Raw genomic sequence first — 19,102 nt, forward strand, 5'->3', positions numbered from 1 at the left:
GGTGGTAATCCTAGCCCTCTGGAGGCAGAGGCAGGTGGACCTGAGTTATAGACCAGCCTAGACTGGTCTACAGAGCAAGTTCCAAGACAAGTTCCAGGACAGACAGCCAGCTGGGGCTAACACAAAGAAACCCTGGCTCAAAAAAAAAAACAGAAAACAAAAAAAAAACAAAAAAAACCCCAAAAAACAAACAAAAAAACAACAACAAAAAAAAAACCCAACAAGGGCTCGATACAACAACCATTATAATCAAATGTTCAGCATAAAGAATGCATTATTAATGTTCCTGTCATTCATTTTGGACCTCATTTGTGCATTATATCTACGGTCAGTGTTTACCTACCTTTGCATCAGTGCCATATTCTGAAGATGACACTGAGATCATTGCTCCTATTTCAGCAGACATGTCTGAGACTGCTTTGGTTTCTTTTGCTGTTCCAGGATCTGTGCTTCTGACCACAGTTGGGCTTGGCTTCTCTTGTCCTTCTGGCTCAACCTGTTGGGCATCTTTCACTTTTCTGTTTTTTAATGATCGTTCCTTTCCAATGGGACCAGGTTTATGTTCTTTGTTTTCTACCAGACTCAAGTCTGGAAGCTAAAGTCAATGTTATGACAAAATATATCACAATGAAAGACTTATTAAAAACTAAATTAAATTTTACAGCAAGCAATCCGTCCATTCCAGAATCACACAGACCTAAAGAATAGTACTTACCTTTTGAGCTTTAATGGGCCCTGCTCGAGGCTGTTTCTGACGCTGCTCTTTAGGTTCAGGAACTTTGTCAGTTGGTTTCTCTGAAAGCACAGGGACCACCTCATTTTCATTCCCATTTGAGGCTGGAGCACCAAACTGAATTGTGTCAATTCCAATTTCAACACCACTCTCTTGACCATTTCTCGTTCCCTAATAAAATAATGTTTTAACACTTGGTATATCACAGTAAACAAAGTTCAGACTTGACTGAAAGATTTATGCAGTGCCACATGCCACATATAAAAAGCACAGCCTGTTTAAAGCAATTCTACATATTACCGAGACTTCAGCTTAAGTGTTCAAAGTCCTAGTTTTGTAAGCTTCCAGTTATTTTATCATTAAAACAACTTTAAATTTAACCTATAAATGGCCAAAGGTTCTTGGAAGTCTGCTCTGATAGTAACTTAAAAATAAAACCTCAACAAAGTACTGTGTGACTGGGAAGGTAATATACATACCCACGGAGTCAAGTCACCAATTAAAAAGCTAATATTTTGAACACACTCTTTGTGCTAGGCAATCTCATTTCGATTATATCAGATAAAATGAAGGAACCACAAAGTTTGATAGGGAACATTAAGAAAAGCTAAGATAGAAGAGTGCTAGACAGAGGAAATTCCTGAGCAAAACACACTGGAGAGGAATAAACACCAACAGAAAGCAACGCTAGAAATAATGTGAAGTAGCAACTCATTTCTTAGACCAAAGCAAATTTATATTTTGTTTCTAGCTTTGTTTTTCGTTTTTGCTTTGCTATGAACAAAACTAAGTCTCTGTCTGGAACTGCTCCATGCATATAGCTGCTTGCTCTCACGCTGCCTTCATTGCTGTCTGCAGCGGCTGTATTCTGGCTTCACTGGTCTTCTGTGCACTAACTTCTCTAACTTCTACAATAAACAGCTTTCTGACTTTTTCTGATAGATCCTCCAAGGATGACCACTGATCTCCAAGTGCACACACGTACACATGTGTACACACAGAAAAGGAAATGGAAAGCGGTCAGAACTCTTGCCATTGTCTGAAATGTCAATTTTGCTAACTTAAAAAGCTGAAAATTGGAAAGAACATGAGGATTAACAAGCTATGAAAGATAAATAAGATACTACCAAAACATATGGTTTTAGAATGCCTGCAGAAGAATTTCTGCAGACAAGAAAAACAAAATTTCCATGCTGTCCCCTTTAAATCAGCACAAACCAACTGATTTTGCAAGAAATGCACTCCACGACAAATCATAAAAAATGCCAATATCAATACATATCAAATAAAGGCTCTCAAACAGGAAGCACGACTTTTGAATTTTAATAATCCAACATATATATGTATATGTGTGTGTGTATGTATATATATATAACTCTTAATAGTAACTCTTTTAATAAGAGTTCCCCAGAGAACTTTAATGCCAAAATAAATGATGAGGTCTACTTCAGACCTGCTATGTGAGAATACTAGAAAGGTAGGGTAACAGGAGGTCTTCTAAAGAGAAAACAACCACACCTTGACCTATAGTGTCTAACTGTGATCACATTGCATAACAAGACATAGTCTGGGAAATACATCACAAGGAAACTGTTTTGTTCTGCAAGTTATCATAGCATACTAAAACTAAGACTACTATCATGTCACCAGATGAAACCTTATGTACACACCATGACACTTGTGGCCTCCAAGTGACATTCCAACCAAAATTCTATGTAGTGAATGACTGCACCCCGAAGCTCTCTCTACTCACCTCATGTTTTTTCAATTTTATGCTAATGTGTTTTCATGTTAGTTTCAGCATTAACTTCTACTGCCAATTTAGTGTATGTACCACTTACTCTATCAGCAGTACTGGACACGATGATCCTTTCTTTTCTCTCAGATACTTCTTTTATCAGCTGGCACCTGCATCTCCCACATTTCTCTCAACTGGAAAGCCTCAACACCTATTTTAGATTTCCCCCCGTTTTGCATCTGAAGAATTCATCTTACTTTGGTAATTTCATCCAACCCCATGAATGCTGATATATTGATGACTTAGCAAATAAAACCTCCAAATCATTCTATTTGATTTACACATTCTGATATCCAAATACTAATTGGCAATACCACCTAAATTCTGGTGTGTTAGCATGTGCAGGAAGGGATGTATACCTGAGAGTGAGTACCAGTGCCAACGGTGCCAGAGCCAGATATCAGATCCCATAGGCATCTTGATCCACCTGCTCTGAGTGGTGAAGCCAAACTTGGGCTCTTTGTTAAGAGTAGGAAATACTCAAATCTAAGCAATAACATCTTAAATGTAGCTCTATAAACTTATCCTCACACCTAATCATGATCCATTTGTTATCTGCTCATTTTAAACTAATGAAAACCCTTTTCTTCCTGTTCACACCAATTCAGTTTTGGGTTAATGCCTTACCTTCTCCTGACATCCCACATTAACCATTTGACTATACTGTTATTTTTACTCCCTTGCTCCTTTCCCCACAATCAACAGGACAATCTATACATTCACAACCTGCCATTCATTGGCATCACACCCTCCAATGGTTCTCCATGTCTTCCAAAGACCCTAAGACCCTAAACTCTTGTTCTTTCTTTTAGGTCACTCCAGCCAACTGGACTTCCCTGAACTACTTTGAATACATCAGACCTGTCTTTAAAAAAAAAATTAGATTTATTATTTATTTAATATATAGGACTACACTGTAGCTGTCTCTACAGATACCAGAAGGCATTGGATTCCATTACAGTTGGTTGTGAGCCACCATATGGGTGCTAGGAATTGAACTCAGGACCTCTAGAAGAGCTGACAGTGCTCTTAACCACTGAGCCATCTCTCCAGCCCCTATCAGACTTGTTTTTGCCAAATGGCTTTCATAACTACTATTCCCTGAACTGGGAACTGATTTTTCTCAGGTTATTTGAATGACCTACTTTCTTTATCTTCTCCAAATCTTCAATCAAATGACACACAAAAGTAGGATCTCCTGGCCTTTAAACCATCTTGGTCACTTTAAGCTACCCCCATATACTTTGGGAAAATTCTTTGCTATCATCTTGATTAAGAAAGTGTACTACTGATTTCTCCCACGAGGCCTTTTGCTTCTATTATCTGTGCCAGTTTTGTAAACTCAGAAAGGAGACTAGCTGACACATCAAAAATACTTCATAAATGTTCATTCATTTAATGAATAACCACTGGCTAATATTGCGGATGGTTAAGAAGTGACAGAACAATAAGCTGTAAGTTTGTTTTTTTTTTTTTTTTGGTTTTTCGAGACAGGGTTTCTCTGTGTAGCCCTGGCTGTCCTGGAACTCACTCTGTAGACCAGGCTGGCTCGAACTCAGAAACCCACCTGCCTCTGCCTCCCAAGTGCTGGGATTAAAGGCGTGCGCCACCACCGCAGGGCAAGCTGTAAGTTTTTATAATTATCCTATTAGGTGGGAATATGAGGCAAGCCTGGAAAATAGTGACTGTATTATGGTCTCTACAAGGTCCTTTCTGGATATTAGAATGAAACAAATGTTTAAACTTTAGCAGCCTGTAAATACAGCGAACTAGCAGCATTAGTATCATCTGGGTACTTGATAGAAATGTACTCAAACCCCAACCCACATCCAACAGAGCAGAAATTCTGGGCATGAATTTAATCTGTTTTAGTGGTGGCCCCTAGGTAATAATTAGATATATTAAGTCACTAACTCTCCACCTATGCCAGTAAGTCTATTCTTACCTCTGATGAAGCTGCTGATCCAAATGATGTTAAGGGCTTATTCCATGCACTGACTGAAGGTGGCTGTGGTGGACTAATAGGACCTACTAAAAAGAAGCCAGAGGAAATGTGTCCATTAAAATTTAGATGCTGAAGACTAGTAATTCAATCCTTTATTACAATGGTGGCTACACAATAAAACAATTCTCCACACCAGATTCCTCCCCCCCAACCCCCCAAAAGACAGGGTTTCTTTGTACAGCCCTAGCTGTCCTGAAACTTGCTCTGTAGACCTGCCTTCCCTGTACCTCCTGAGTGCTGGGATTAAAGGTTTATGCCACCACTGCCTGGTTAAGAGATTCTTAAATGCCTGCCTCAAGAGGCAGCCCAACTGAAAGGTTTTTCACACATCCCTATCATCACTCTTTAGCCCACAGAACACATGCTCTATACTTATTTCTTTATGTTGCCCTTCTCTTTAGTTATGTTAAATGGTTCTCTTTCCTTATCCTTATACACAAATCAGATTCCATTCGAGAAAACAACACTTTTAACCTTAGTTCCTCCCTTTATCTTTATTTTCACCTGTGTGTGCACCCTACCTACAGACTCAACCTGGAACTCAGAGGAAGAAAAACATAAAATACTTGTTCTCGTGAATCTACTTTGTTTTGTTTAAACATGCTGATTTCCACTTCCATTTATTTCTCTGTAAATGACATAAATCATTCTTTATGGCTGAGTAAAATTCCACTGTGTTATACTAGATCATTATTAATTATGTTAATGGGCATCTGGGCTGATTACTTATCCTGGTTATTGTCCATACTGTTAACATCAATGTACAAGCTTCTCTGCTCATCTGAATCCCTTCAGATATTCATCCAGGAAGGGAATAGGTAGATCCTATGGTAATTCTATTTTTTTGTTTTTTTGAAAAACCTCCTTACTGCTGTTCACATTGGCTAATCTTACTTATCAGTTGTATATAAGGGTATCTTTTTTTCTTTCCCCTCAACTGGCATTTGTTGGTTTTCCTAATAGCTATTCTAGTTAAAGTGCTATGAAACCTCAATTTACGAAAGTATCCTGTTAACTGTATTTTAGAGAAATAAAGGAAACTAAGCTATTAAAATAAAGGAAGCTGAGACTATTGTTTCCTATTAAGAAAAAATAAATGAGCGGGGGCGAGAAGAACCTTAATTAGATAACAAATGTCAGTACTTCCTATGTCTTTTCCTACCCCATATTTCTCTGGTACATACTTACATTTTTTAGAAATGTCATTCAGCACAGCCGGAGCAGCCACTTTGCTATCCCATAACTCGGCTGTTAGAGAGCCATGTGACTGTGAAGTCTGCATGGATTTCCCAGTGGCTACATAATCTGTGCCATTAGATGTCTGAGCTGAAGGTAATCTAATTGAAGGTGGTGGCTGCTTTGAAGATGGTGTTGAAGGTGGAAGAGGACTCTGGACTGTTTTGTGGGTCTGTGTCTGCGTCTGCACCGCTGAGGCCGGAGGTGAGGCAGTGGATGCCGCTGAGGCTGGGGCAAGTGGAACTGAGGCTGTTGGGGTTGAGGCTGGGGCAGCTGCTGTTGAAATAGATGGCACAGCTGTAGTTGAGACTGCTGGAGTTGGAGAAGAAACTGAAGCTGGTGCTAGGGCTGAAGCAAGGATAGGAATTGAAGCTGAGGTGAGAATAGGGACAGAGACTGTAGTTGAGGCTGAGGCCAGGATAGGCGTTGGAGCTGGTACTAAGGGTTGGGATGAGGAAGAGGTTGTGACTGGAGACGAAGCAGATGCTGGAACAGGAGCTGAGGCTGAGGTTGGAACTGGAGCTGGGCATGGAGTTAGAACTGGAGCTGGGGTTGACACTGGAACTAGAGCTGTGGCTGATGCCAGAATGGGCACTGGAGCTGGAGTGGACACAGGGACTGCAGTTGCTGGGGATGTTTGGACTGGAGCTGAGGAAGAGACTGGGGCTGGCGCGGAGAGTGGAGCTTGCACTTGCTGAGTCCCAGTAGCTTGTTTCTTGGCAAACCTTGGTGGAAGCTTAGAAGTCTGATTTCTTCCTTTTTCACCTATATTTTTTTTGCTCCAGACCTTTAAAAAAAACAGATAATTTATTTTGTCGCTAATTTACCCAAAGAAACAGTGCACATATGTAATTTCTACTTCCCATTGTTTCTGTAACTTCCTACTGCTAACTTAGCTATTTCAGTTTTCTAAACTGGACATTCTCAGTACTAATGAGATTACAAACTAGAAAAAGTCAAGATAGAATGGAGAATATGGACAAATATAATTCTATGTATGAGCTTACTCTTCTCTCCAAAATATGAAGTAACTAACAAAATTGGAAGTAAATTTGACACCTTCACCAATACATACATAAATACATAAATAAATAAAAATAAATTAAAGTATTTATTTAAGTATAAATAAGTATTATAATAAATAAATAAAATAAATAAAAAAGTAACTTTTGGATCAGGACACTTGTGTTTATTCAATTTACAACATAATTTAAAACAAACTGAATTCTACCATAGAACAAATTAGTAGAAATAAAGATATATTGTTGAATTAAATAAACTATGGTCTATTTTAAGGAAAATAGCAAGCTATAGTAATATCTCATTTTAAAACCACTGAAGTTCTGGGCAGACAGTAACCTGGGTCATTTGCTGACAAGTTCTGAACATCAATATGCAAAGCTAGAAATAAAATGATGAGCTTAATTAAACCTGTACAACTTGTTCTTCCTTCTTTCGGCGTTCTTCATCCTGTAACCGCTTTTGCTGTTTTTTAGATACAACTTCAGTAAAGCCATCATCATTCAAATTTGACTGGGGGTCTTCAATTACAGTTACTTCAGGATGATCATCAATGATAACAACACCTACAGGTGTGGAAAAAGATTGCTTTTAATTTGAGAGTATAACTTATTTCCTACCCTGTAAGATGGCCCATAATGGACTACGAAGTTATTTTACCTTTCTGAAAAAGTTTCATAGACAAGATTAAAAAAAAACTACCTAAAATGGCATGTTTTGAACGAGACCCTTTTGGTCTTTGAAACAGGGTCTCATGTAGCCCATACCAGTCTCAAACTTGTATAGCCAAGGCTGCCCTTGAACTCCAGATCCTACCTCTATCTGTCAAGTGTTAGTATTATACACATGTGGCACCATTTCCAGTAGAACTTTTTTCTCACTTACAATGTGTAACCAAACCGAAAGTATATTATGCCTTCTCAGCCTCAGAAATGTGTAATGCTCACTAATCATCCAGTGAACACGTATGTCATCCTGCCTCAAGTACAAGTCATTTCTTTGTTCAGGTTATTGGTAACAGTTGTCCATGAACTACTTGGTAGCTGCTTACCAGACCAACTAGTGGTCTCACCATGCTCTGTGGAAGGAGTCTAGTGTAGTAACTAACAGCACACCCACTCCACCTCATCATTCATCAGCTGACATCAGCATGAAAGGCGAAAGAAAACACAAGGTATTCTGAGAGAAGAGGTAGCATCCTTCTCACTTCACACTATGGCCTGGCTGTTTGTTTATATGCTGTAGAATGAATTCTTAGTGGCATCTCTGACCCTCTGTATTCACTATATATAAGCAGTACTTCACCTCAGTTCTGACAACTAAAACTCTCAAATGTCGCAGAGTGGACTGTCACTTATATTGAGAATCACTTTTCTAAATAATCCAGCTAAAGATTCCTAAACATGCAATTACGCTCAGTTATTTCTTTCTTACTTCCCCCCCATTTGAATTACAAATACTAGTTCTCAAAATCATATTCAATATGTTTGGTAGGTAAGAATTTGCATTTGAATTTCCTACTGAGACAAATAGTCTAGAACCACTGGCCTAGAAATAATGTCTGAGATCCGAGTCCAAAAAAAATAAGAGTTTAATAAAAACAAACACCAAAATACAACACACAATTAGAAGCAAGGAAAAGACACCTACATCTCATTCTGGGATAACTACCTCACCTAACCTTCCATTATTACTACCTCATTAAGAAATCTCAGTTTTATTTACTGTTGAGCTTTGGTTCCATCTGAATAAATAACAAATATACGATTAGAAGTAAAATCATCTAATGTGAGATAATTTGTACTAATTTCTTCACTATTTCCTTATTGATTATTATCGATCATATTTGATATGTGTTCATTTTATAGCTTCCTTAATTTACCCACAGTAACACTGTCGCCCACTGTTATTCTCTGCTTGGACTGACCTTGTTTTTCTTTTTAAAAAGAAATGTTCAGATCCGCTTCAGATCTAACTTAAAAATCTTCACTTAATGTTTGTTTTTCTTTGCTTTCTCAAGCATGTTTTGCAATTTTACTGGTTCAGTCCATTTCAACCCCTTTCCAATGAAACAGTGAAATCTTCCTAGAGTATCATTAATAAAAATTGCACCCAATGTTTATAATATGTTAAAGGCTAGTGTTCTTTTAGTTTGTTTTTATTTTGGTCAGCCTCTATGTCTAACATAAATGTATAATATTCTCCTTCCTTATATTTTCATAGTGTTTGCTTCAATTTACTAAGTAAAACAAACGAATCTGAAACATACTTGCATAATTGTTGAGATCAAACTGTGACAGAGCATCTACTTTCTCTTTTGGTTTTTTAGGACCCGGTTTGGTATCTTCTCTCTTTTTCCCAGTAGCATCCTTGGAATTCTTTTGTCCTGCACCATTAGGCACACCTTCCTGGTGGTGTGCAGAGTTACCACTGACAGGGTCAACACCAGCTGTGCCTGAGGACTCATCAAACGGCCTAAAGAAAATAATTTGAGATGATTTTGACATACTCCAACAAAAGCAAACTGTGTCTCCTGGCAGTTTGTAAAGTCATAACTAAGATACAACAGCACTGTTAAAGACCCAGTCACTCGCAGCAGCCTCTGACCTTCATTAGAACTAGCTCTTTGATGTTCTCCCCAACAATTAAAAGCCTAGAATTCTAATTATCCCCAGGAGGTAACTGGATCTATTTGTTCAACATTTTATAAATGAGTAACAATAAGATATAACAGACGAACTTCTGTACACGAGTCAGGACTAGATCTGCTCCTAATGTGGGCAGCATACAAAAGTAGGATTTTAAACAGCATTCTAAATGTTTATACTGTTTGGCATATATATATATATATATACATACATACATATATATATATATGTATATGTTAAAGTTTAATCAGATTTATGTACCGATGGAAACATATTAGCAACACCTTTAACATGAAAACTCACTTCAAAGGAATAAATATATCCCTAGTTTTTGTTCCCTAACATAACAATTCCAGGTTTATTTTAAAGAAATTCCCAGATGAAAATATAACACAAAAATGGGCTTACTGTTTAATTTTCGTTATCAGTCTATACAATTTCTCAAGATAAAGGATTACTGAATGGCTGACATGACTCCCAACAGTTGGAGAATGAATTCATTCCTTCCAAATGGGCCCTTCCAAACTCTGTTTTAACTACAACCATCCACTGGCATTTCTACAAGTTTAAAGTTGTTGCTATCTACACAAACAAGAATCAGATCAAGATTTTAAGTAGTACTTGAAATTCTAATAATTTAGTCTGGCTAAATACTTACTGTGTTGCTTTTATTATTGTAACCCTGACTCTTGAACATTCAAAGTAAAATTTACATTGAGCAGGTATTCAGAAAACAAACTTGGTCTACTACTCTTAGAATTTTGATTGAGAATACTAATTACATAAACTAAGAAATTGACATTACCACCAATATTGTGCTAATTCCTAAACAATACTTTTAAGATTTATTTTTATTTTATGTGTACAGGTGTTTCGCCTGCATTTATATCTGCAGTCATGTGTATATTGCCCAGGGAGGCAAGAGGAGGAAGTTGGATCCCCTAGAACTGGAGTTAGCTACCATATGGGTACTGGGAATCAAACCCAGATCCTCTGGAAGAGCTATCAGTGTTCTTAGCCTCATAAGCCACCACTCCATGAATGCTTATGGTATACCATGTGCTACAATATTCCTTATTCTCGTGTTTTTTTTTTTTTCATATTATATAAAGCTTCCATCTTCTACAATAAACATGCCAAAGAACTGAATGGAGCTAATCTACTTAATACTGAAACCAATATTAACATTATAAAAGAAAGAGCAGGAGACTTCCTTCTGGCTGGATCGAGATGTAGAACACTCAGTTCTTTCTCGAACACCATGTCTACCTGGATGATGCCATGCTTCCCACCATGATGATAATGAACTGAACCTCAGAAACTGTAAGCCAGTCCCAATTAAATGTCTTTTATAAAGAGTCTCCTTAGCCGGGCGGTGGTGGCACACGCCTTTAATCGAAGTACTTGGGAGGCAGAGGCAGGCGGATTTCTGAGTTCGAGGCCAGCCCGGACTATAGACTGAGTTCCAGGACAGCCAGGGCTATACAGAGAAATCTTGTCTTGAAAAACCAAAGAGTCTCCTTGGTCATAATGTTTCTTCATAGCAATGAGACTGGTACCAGGGACTAGAGTATTGCTGTGATAGGCCTGACCATGTTTTTGTTTGGAGGAATGTGGACTTGGGGACACTGGATTATGAAAGCAGTAGAATGTTTTAAGTGGGGCTTAATGGGCCAACCCAGCAGAAACATGGAAGACAGCGGTGCTGAGGGTAGTTTGAACAGTGTGGGCCTGGCTCAAGAGGTTTCAGAAGAGAACTTTAGTATGTGGCCTAGAGACTTTTCTTGTGATAATTTGATAAAGAATGTAGCTGCTTTTTGTCCTTGTCTGAACAGTCTGCCTGAGGCTAACGTGAAGAGATCCAGATTAATTGCACTGACAAAGGTAATCTCTAAAATGCCTAGTTTACACTTTGTCCTTTGGTTCACTCTTCCGAGCAAGTTTTAAATTAAGCATAGCAAGGTTAGAAAGGAAAAATACAGAATGTATGGTTTAAAGAGTAAAGGGGTGCTGGGCAGTGGAATGTAGCTAACTCTTGTGTTAAAGGACATTAATGGAATTAGGGAGTGATGACTTCGGGGCAGGATCCCACCCAGCTAAGCTTATTATGCCTTTGCAGTTGAGCAAGGGATAGTTATTATTATATCATGTTAGCTATTATTATGACCTGGTTATTGTTTTCATTTAGAGATACGATTATGTGTCAAATTGACAAGGGATGGATTGTGATTGCTATTCTCAGTTGTCAATGTGACTATATTTGGAATGAACTATAATCCAGAACTTATAAAGATCTTATGAAAAGGTAAAGAAAAGCGTAGGTCTAGGCCTGGTGGACACGCCTTTAATCCTACCACTGAGACAGGGTCATGCAGATCTATGAGTTCAAGGTCAGTCTACAGAGCAAGTTCCAGGACAGCCAAGCTTAGGCAGACAAGAAGCTGGAAAACAGAAAGCTGATGATGATGTAATAGAACAAGAAGATCATGTTCCAGCCCTAGCAAGCAGCAGAACTCGGCAGCTTCAGCCATGTGACTCTGGCTTTAGAGTACAGAATAGAACAGACTACTGGGACAATTGATGCTGGTTAGCTGGAGCTAAGACATTAGTGATGATTAAGAAGAAACCAGCATCACTGAGGTGAAATCTTCTGGGAAGTGTTTCCTGAGAGTACAAAGTTCCAGAGATAGCCAAGGTTGGACCTCATGCTGTAGCTGTACTTGGTAATCTGTAAGAGTCACCAGCTAGTATTGGTTTTGAAGGCATGAAGGGGTCATGGAGAGCATCTGAGGCTTGGCACTGTGAGAAGCCAGGAGAAGCCATTGGTGAAGATACAGCCTCAGTTGCAATTGACTGCCCAGGACTGGAGGAGTCATACAAAGTAGCTGAGACTTGGCACCAGGAAAAGAACTTATGAGAGGCCATTGGTGAAGCCTTTTTGCAATGGAAGGCCCCCCTTCCCCCCACAGACACACCTTGGGAATCCCAGTACCATAGAGTGACCACCAAGAATAGCAACCACAATGGAGTGGAGTCAACCAGAACCCACAGTGCCACAGAGGGCAGAACTGGAGAAGTGACACCAGCCCTTTGGAGGAGCCCAAAAGATCATGTGTGCATCCTAGACACTGGAACAAGAAGCTGTAAAGTTGAAGTTGCCTTGGATACCTCAAGATGTTCAAGATGCCAGAGCCGTGGGATACCTGCTGAGGAAAGCTCCCAACAGGCAATGGAACCAGCCTAAGTGAGAGCAGTTTGTTGCAGTCAACAAAGATGAAAGAGGTTGGAGATCTGAAGAATGCTTTGACATCAGACATGGAGGTGCAGAGTTTGGACTTTGCCCAGCCAATTTCCTGACTTGCTTTGGTCCAGTATTTCACTATGATATTTTGGAATGGTAATGTACATCTTGTGATTTTGGAAGTATGTGATCTGCTTTTTGATTTGGATTTTATAGGGGATTACAGAGGATTTTTATAGGGGATTGCAAGAATCTCAAAAGAGACTTTTAACTTTTAAACATTGTTGAGATTGTGATAGACTATGGGAACTTCTGAAGTTGGACTAAATGCATTTTATATTATGCTGTGGCTTGGTATGGCCCCATAGACTTATATGTTGGAACAAGCCTATGAAGTCAGGGAGTGGAATGTGGTGACGCATGGGAAAAGGCACTAGAAAAAGGTATGGCCTTATTGGAGGAAGTGTGTTTTTATGTAGGTGGACTCTGAGGTGTCCTAGTGGTCAAGCTCTGCCCAGTGCAGAAGAGCATCTCCTTCTGGATGCCTTGAATCAACATGTAGAACACTCAGTTCCTTCTAGAACACCATGACTGCCTGGATATTGCCATGTTTCTCAACATGATGATAATGGACTGAACCTGTTGTTCTTTTTAAGAGTTTCCTTGGTTTTGGTGTCTCTTCACAGCAATGAAACCCTAACTATGCAATTGCAGATGACCTTGAACTCCTAGTTTCCTTACCTCTACTTCCCCAAAGTGCTGGGATTATAGACATGCAATCCTGTGTGATAATCTCAACTCTACACATCATGTGTCCCTGACCCTACAAACCCTTATGTGTGATTCAATCCCTAAGGCAGAATTCTTCTGGGCACTGACACATTGATCCCTTGGGAAATTTTTAGTCAGCCTCTGACTCAGATCACAGTGCATGACTGGGCTGTATCCTTGTTTCCTCCATTAGACCCAATGCTTTCCCAAAAGGGTCCCCTCAGGGTGTCTCCAACTTTCTGTCCTCTGGCTGGCTATGGAGTTACAGATTTGTTCGTCTTTTGTTTTTGAGAGACAGTCTCACTACATAGCTCTTGCTGGCCTGGAATCTGCCAGGGTGGCCTCAAACTCAGAGTTCTACCTGCCTCTCCTTCAGAAGAGCTGAGGTAAAGGCACGCACCACCATACCCCACGATTTAATTGTCAACTTGATATCTAAAACCATGTGAGAAGAAAGTCTCAAAGAGAGATTTATATTAGGTTAGCCTGTGGTTATGTCTGTAGGAAGACTGTCTTGGTTACAGTAAGATGGGGAAGCCCAGACCACTGTGGGTGGCATGATTCCCTAGGCTGGGGATTCTGAATTGCCTAAGAATAGAGAAAGCAAGCTGAGGACTGGTATATATGCCTGAATTCAATTGCTGTTGGCTACTTGACTGCAGATGTAATGTGAGCAGCTGTTTCAAATTCCTGTTGACTTGACCTCCCTACAGTGCTGGACTGTAACCTAGGACTGTGAGCCAAGTAAACCTTTTCTCCCTAAAAGAAAGAAGGAAGGAAGGAAGGAAGGAAGGAAGGAAGGAAGGAAGGAAGGAAGGAGAGGAAGAAAGGAAGAAAGGAAGAAAGAAAGAGAGGAAGAAAAAGAAAGAAAGAGCAGCCTTAGCACACTTTACTAAAATTTCTTTTTGGGAAGCAGAGGCTCTCATCTCCCAGGTTGTCTCTGAACCATCTAGTCAAGGACTACCTTGAACTTCTGATTGCCCTGCTCGCTACCTTCCCAAATGCTGAGATGACACATAAGCAGCATGCCTAGTTTTATATAGTGCTAGGTAAACATTTCTATCAACTAAGCTACTACACCCTCAGACATGAAAATTCTTTAAAAATTACTTAATATCCACTGCCAGAGGACTCATGTTAGCCATTAGAGCCTGGTGGATAGGCAGGGATTGGCTTTCTGGGTCTAATATAACTCCAGAAGGGAATATAATTTATGATGACAATTCACCAAGGATTTCTGATAAGAGCACAGTGTCGGAATTATGTGGCTTTAACACATTCAAGCTGTAAAACACACCTGGAGAAACTAAGGACAGAGAGCTACTCATCAGCACAAGAGCACTTACCAAATAAGAAACTGAACGTTCATTTCTGAATGTACAAGTACTTCTAAAGCCCCATACATTATTTCCAAGAAAATCCTTTTAGAAGACGAGTCTTGGCATAACAGATAACAGAGTACAGGGTCTTTTTATCGAGTCTGGCACCTTGTGTACCTTCTTTCAAGTTATGTTTTAATTCTAAATTACAGTACTCACCCTCTCTTCCCACTTTTTGATGGTGGGCCATTTCTTCTTTCATTCCTAGGACCTGAGAAATTCCTTCCTGATTTGGGTGGGCCACTGTTGCCACGACGATTCTGGCGATCAACTCCAGGTCTCTGACTAGAAAAGCTTCTCTTTGCTATTTCCCTTTTTGGAGGCAAAACACTTTCTCCAGCCTTTACAACTGCCTGTGAACTCATGTCAGCATTTTTTTTCTCATCCCTCTCTCGTCTCTCATTAAAATCACTGCTTTCAGAGGCTGTTTCCCATTCTTCATTTGCCTGATCTGAAGAATTCTGGTTAGACAAATCTGGTGTTTTATTTCCAGAAATGTCCGTGGGTGGATTAACTGGTTCTTGAACAACATTATTAACGGTGCCATTTGTGGGTACCAACACCTCATTTGTCTTTGAAGCAGCCTCTCTCTCTCTGAGCCGTCTAAATCGAGGAGGCTTATCTTGCCTTGGTGGTCTGGTAGGACGCTGCCTTCGGGGCCTCTCTCTAGCTGGGTCAAATTTTCGCTCAAATTTTGGAGGTCGTTTATCTGCAGGTATAGGCACAAACTGCTCATGTCTTCTTGTTGGCTCTCCATCTTCAGGTTTAGGAGGTTCTGCCTGCCTTGGGTTCCACTGATTGTCCCGATAAGCAGGTCTTCTTAAGGTAGCAGGGCGTGAGGGCCGGCCTCCAGGATCCCTTCCACCTCGTCTGAATGTTCCTCCTCTGCCACGCCTTGTAGGCTCCCCTTTTGGAAGGAAACCTGGTTTAGATTTATCCTCATCTCTTATGTAAGGTTTCTCTAACGGCCTATTATCTATTCGGACATGGTTTTCAGGCTTAAAAGAAGACTGAGGCTTGATAGGTTTTTTGTTTTCAGACCGCTCCTCTCTTTTGGGAAGTTTCCCTTTGCTTAAACTATCCTTGTCACTTGCACTTTCATGAACTTCACTGTCTGTGTCAGTCTCAGAACCCCTCTGTCGCCTTCTTTTTGGAACAACCTCAAAATCAGAACTCTCACTTCGTGTTTCGCTTTCTTCTCGTTGTCGGAGAGGTCCTGATGGCACATGTTCTGTTCTTGGCTTATTGTCTCTATACTGAGGATAATCACGTGTGTGCCCTCTACCACCTCTGCCACGACCCCCATACGAGCCTCTATAGCTCCGCCCTCTGGAGTAATACTCGCCTCTGCCTCTGCCTCTGTATCCTTGGTCTGGAAACCAATCCCTCTCTCTGGCTTCTTTCCAATAGGTCCTAGTGGGTAAAGGTGATTCTTTTTTAACTGCCGGTCTAGAATCTTGGCGAGGTCTTTCTACTCCAATATCTTTGTTGATGACTTTCTCAGGTGGCTTTTCTTCTTTGACTGTTGATGCTGCAACACTTTGTTGGTTTACAGGTTTAACTAGAGGTTCTACCTGGACACTACTGACAGGTTCCAAAGGTTTCTCATCTTGGGATGGCTTCTGAGTCAAAGCTGATGTTTCTGTTGATGGTGGTTTCTCTGGTTCTGGTGGTACTGGTAGTGAGACCAATGACTGTGGCTGAACTGGTGCTGGAGGTGGTAGAGGAAGATCTTTCTTTTCCGTTTTTTCTGCTTTAACAACTTTTTCAGTGACCTTCTCAACCTTTTCACCTTCTTTCTCCTTCCTCTGTTCCCGTTCCTCTTTCATATCTCTAAGTACAGGTTTTTTAATGGGACCCGACCTTCTCACAGGCCTATCATTACCTTCTTCTCTTCTGTTGGAGCTTGGTCTTGGACCCCAACGAGTTTCTGATTTAGATTTATAGACTTTCTCTGGTTTAGGTCCTTCAGAAGATCGAAGAAAGCCATCTTTTCTTGGCTTCTCTTCTGGCTTTTCTATAGTTTCTTTAGAATCAATACATCTGCTGGTAACCTTAGGTATGCTGACAGATGGCTCATTTCTTTGTTCCTCTGCATTCTGAGCATGGTTAGATCCATGGGAAACACTTCTTTTTCTGGCAGGTTGACTTTCTAGTGCTGAGACCCGCTCTTCTGTAGGAGTAGGTAAGCTCTTTTGATCAATTACATCAAAACCAGCAGACTGATTATTTGTATCAACATGGTGAGGCCTTACATCGTCCACTGATCTGCTTAAAAACTTTTGTCCTTCGGTTTCAGCTGAGTCTCTACCAACGTCTGTTTTTGAATGAGTTTCCAACTGACTATGTTCTACAGGATAAGCAGCAGTCATATGCTCGTGGTCCATTGCAGTTTCAGGCCTGTGATAATGAGAATTCAAAGGTATTACCAACAAAACAACCGTACTCGTGTGTACGTATACCTTACCACTGCAACATTACTCCCCCAACACAATCCCCCAAACTTAAATTATTAAGCACAGAATATAAAATAATGAACCCTAAGCGTAAAGAGCACTATTATTCCCGAATTAAGACAAAAAAAAAAAAAAAAAAAAAACTTAGCAAAGAGAAGAACATAGAATGTGTATATAATGGAATGAAGAAAATATGACAATGTTACTCAGGGAAAATAAGAAAAGATAACTGTAGAACACTAACACAGATAAATGTTTTGCTGGTAGAAAAGACACCAATTGTCTCAAGGGCACAAATATAATGACCAACCTCATTCAAGCAGAATATAGAATGAAGATTACTAGAGGGCTTAGAGAAGTCAGAAACATGGAGATACTGTTCTAAATAATGGGTAAAGATTCAGTTACACAATATGAAACTCTGTATCTGTAATTGCAGACAGTAATATGGACTTGTATACTTATCTAGTGGGTATTAAAACCTCAAAGTAAACAAGAACTGTTTAGACCACTTACACAAGAACTTCTAATGCTCCAATTAGTTAGTATACTAATACCAGAGCAAGTCTATTTGTTAATTACAAATAACTATACAACAGAGTCATTAAAATACATCCCATAGAAGAAACACTAGCCAGCTGGCTGTAGATTAGAGGCTTACACCACTATCCATTATAAAGTATCATTTTGTTTTAATTGTGGTCTTACGTAATTTCTCTAGGGACTGAAAATATCTATCATTTCTCAGCACTACAAGAATCTTAACAGCCCACTGGCCAGACTATAAAAAAGGGCAAATTCCTGTTTTTACAAGTAATTTTCCCTAGTTGATTTAAAAATATAATACAAGAAAAAGAGAAAATATGCACAAAGATAAAATGAAGCCCATCCCTGGCTTGGTATTAAACAGAATGATCTTTTAAAAAGTGGTTTTGTGTGTGTGTGCGTGTGTTGATAGAGAGTGGGAAGAGCTTTTGTTATGATACATCTGTGGAGATCAGAGGACAACTTTTGGGAGTTGGTTCTCTCCTTCCACCATAAGGGTTCCAAACATCAAATTCTGGTCATCTGGTTTAATAGCAAACACCTTTGTCCATGAGTGATCTGCTGGCACCCAGAATGATCTTTAGGGATGCAATAGTCTACTTATCTTTTAATGATTTAAATGATTTATTACCTTGCATCCCCCGTTTCTTCAGCAGATTTGGGAGTAGCTGCCTGCTGAGGTTCAGCATGATAGGGATCTGAGCCCCACATCATTCGGGGTTCAGAGAGCGAAATTCCGTGATCTCTTGCAGATCTAGCTATATGCTCAAATGACTCAGAGGTATTAGGTGACCCTTCCATCTGGTCTCTTCTGATTAACGGCTTAGGAGGAATCATTCCTGTAAGAAAAGTTCACACACAAAAGAGACTTAGGTAAAGTGAAAGAAACAAATCATGATAAATACTTACAAAATGAGTGCTAAAAAACCAAGAGGGGGAAATAGGGGTTCACTTTATTTTAAAAGAAAAAAAAAAAACAGAAAAATAAAGATCAGAATCATACCAACAAGGCTAAGTTTTGGGAAAAAATATTTCTTAAAACAAGTTTTATTCATCTTTGCTATTAAAATAGGTAACTCAGCATTCAATTAGTGAGATTTATAATAAACCAACCAACACTTCAAAATGGCCCTTCTAGTTCCTTAGTTTATGGGCATATGCCACTATGCTTTGAATGAGCTATAATTTGTGAATAGTTTTTTAATCACTCCTAAATCTTCCACAGTATCATACTGACAACAGATTATCTGGCTTAATTTTAAATGGGTC

At 39.6% G+C, this 19,102-nt stretch overlaps 1 protein-coding gene across 11 annotated transcripts in view; it reads right to left on the reverse strand.

Moving 5' to 3' along the window:
- Prrc2c (proline rich coiled-coil 2C) overlaps positions 1–19,102 on the reverse strand; it is a 74,314-nt gene that overhangs the window by 19,484 nt on the left and 35,728 nt on the right. For all 11 annotated transcript variants that reach the window (XM_028757636.1, XM_028757623.1, XM_028757635.1 and 8 more), the window contains exons 14-21: positions 18,465–18,672; positions 14,991–17,231; positions 9,062–9,267; positions 7,204–7,358; positions 5,725–6,559; positions 4,477–4,562; positions 716–904; positions 344–595 (exon numbers count right to left, since the gene is read on the reverse strand). In XM_028757636.1, coding sequence (XP_028613469.1) covers positions 344–595; positions 716–904; positions 4,477–4,562; positions 5,725–6,559; positions 7,204–7,358; positions 9,062–9,267; positions 14,991–17,231; positions 18,465–18,672 — 4,172 coding nt within the window. The remainder of the gene's footprint in view (positions 1–343; positions 596–715; positions 905–4,476; positions 4,563–5,724; positions 6,560–7,203; positions 7,359–9,061; positions 9,268–14,990; positions 17,232–18,464; positions 18,673–19,102) is intronic.

The sequence above is a fragment of the Grammomys surdaster genome, unplaced genomic scaffold, assembly GCF_004785775.1.
Source record: "Grammomys surdaster isolate TR1022 unplaced genomic scaffold, NIH_TR_1.0 130, whole genome shotgun sequence".
Taxonomy (NCBI): Eukaryota; Metazoa; Chordata; class Mammalia; order Rodentia; family Muridae; genus Grammomys; species Grammomys surdaster.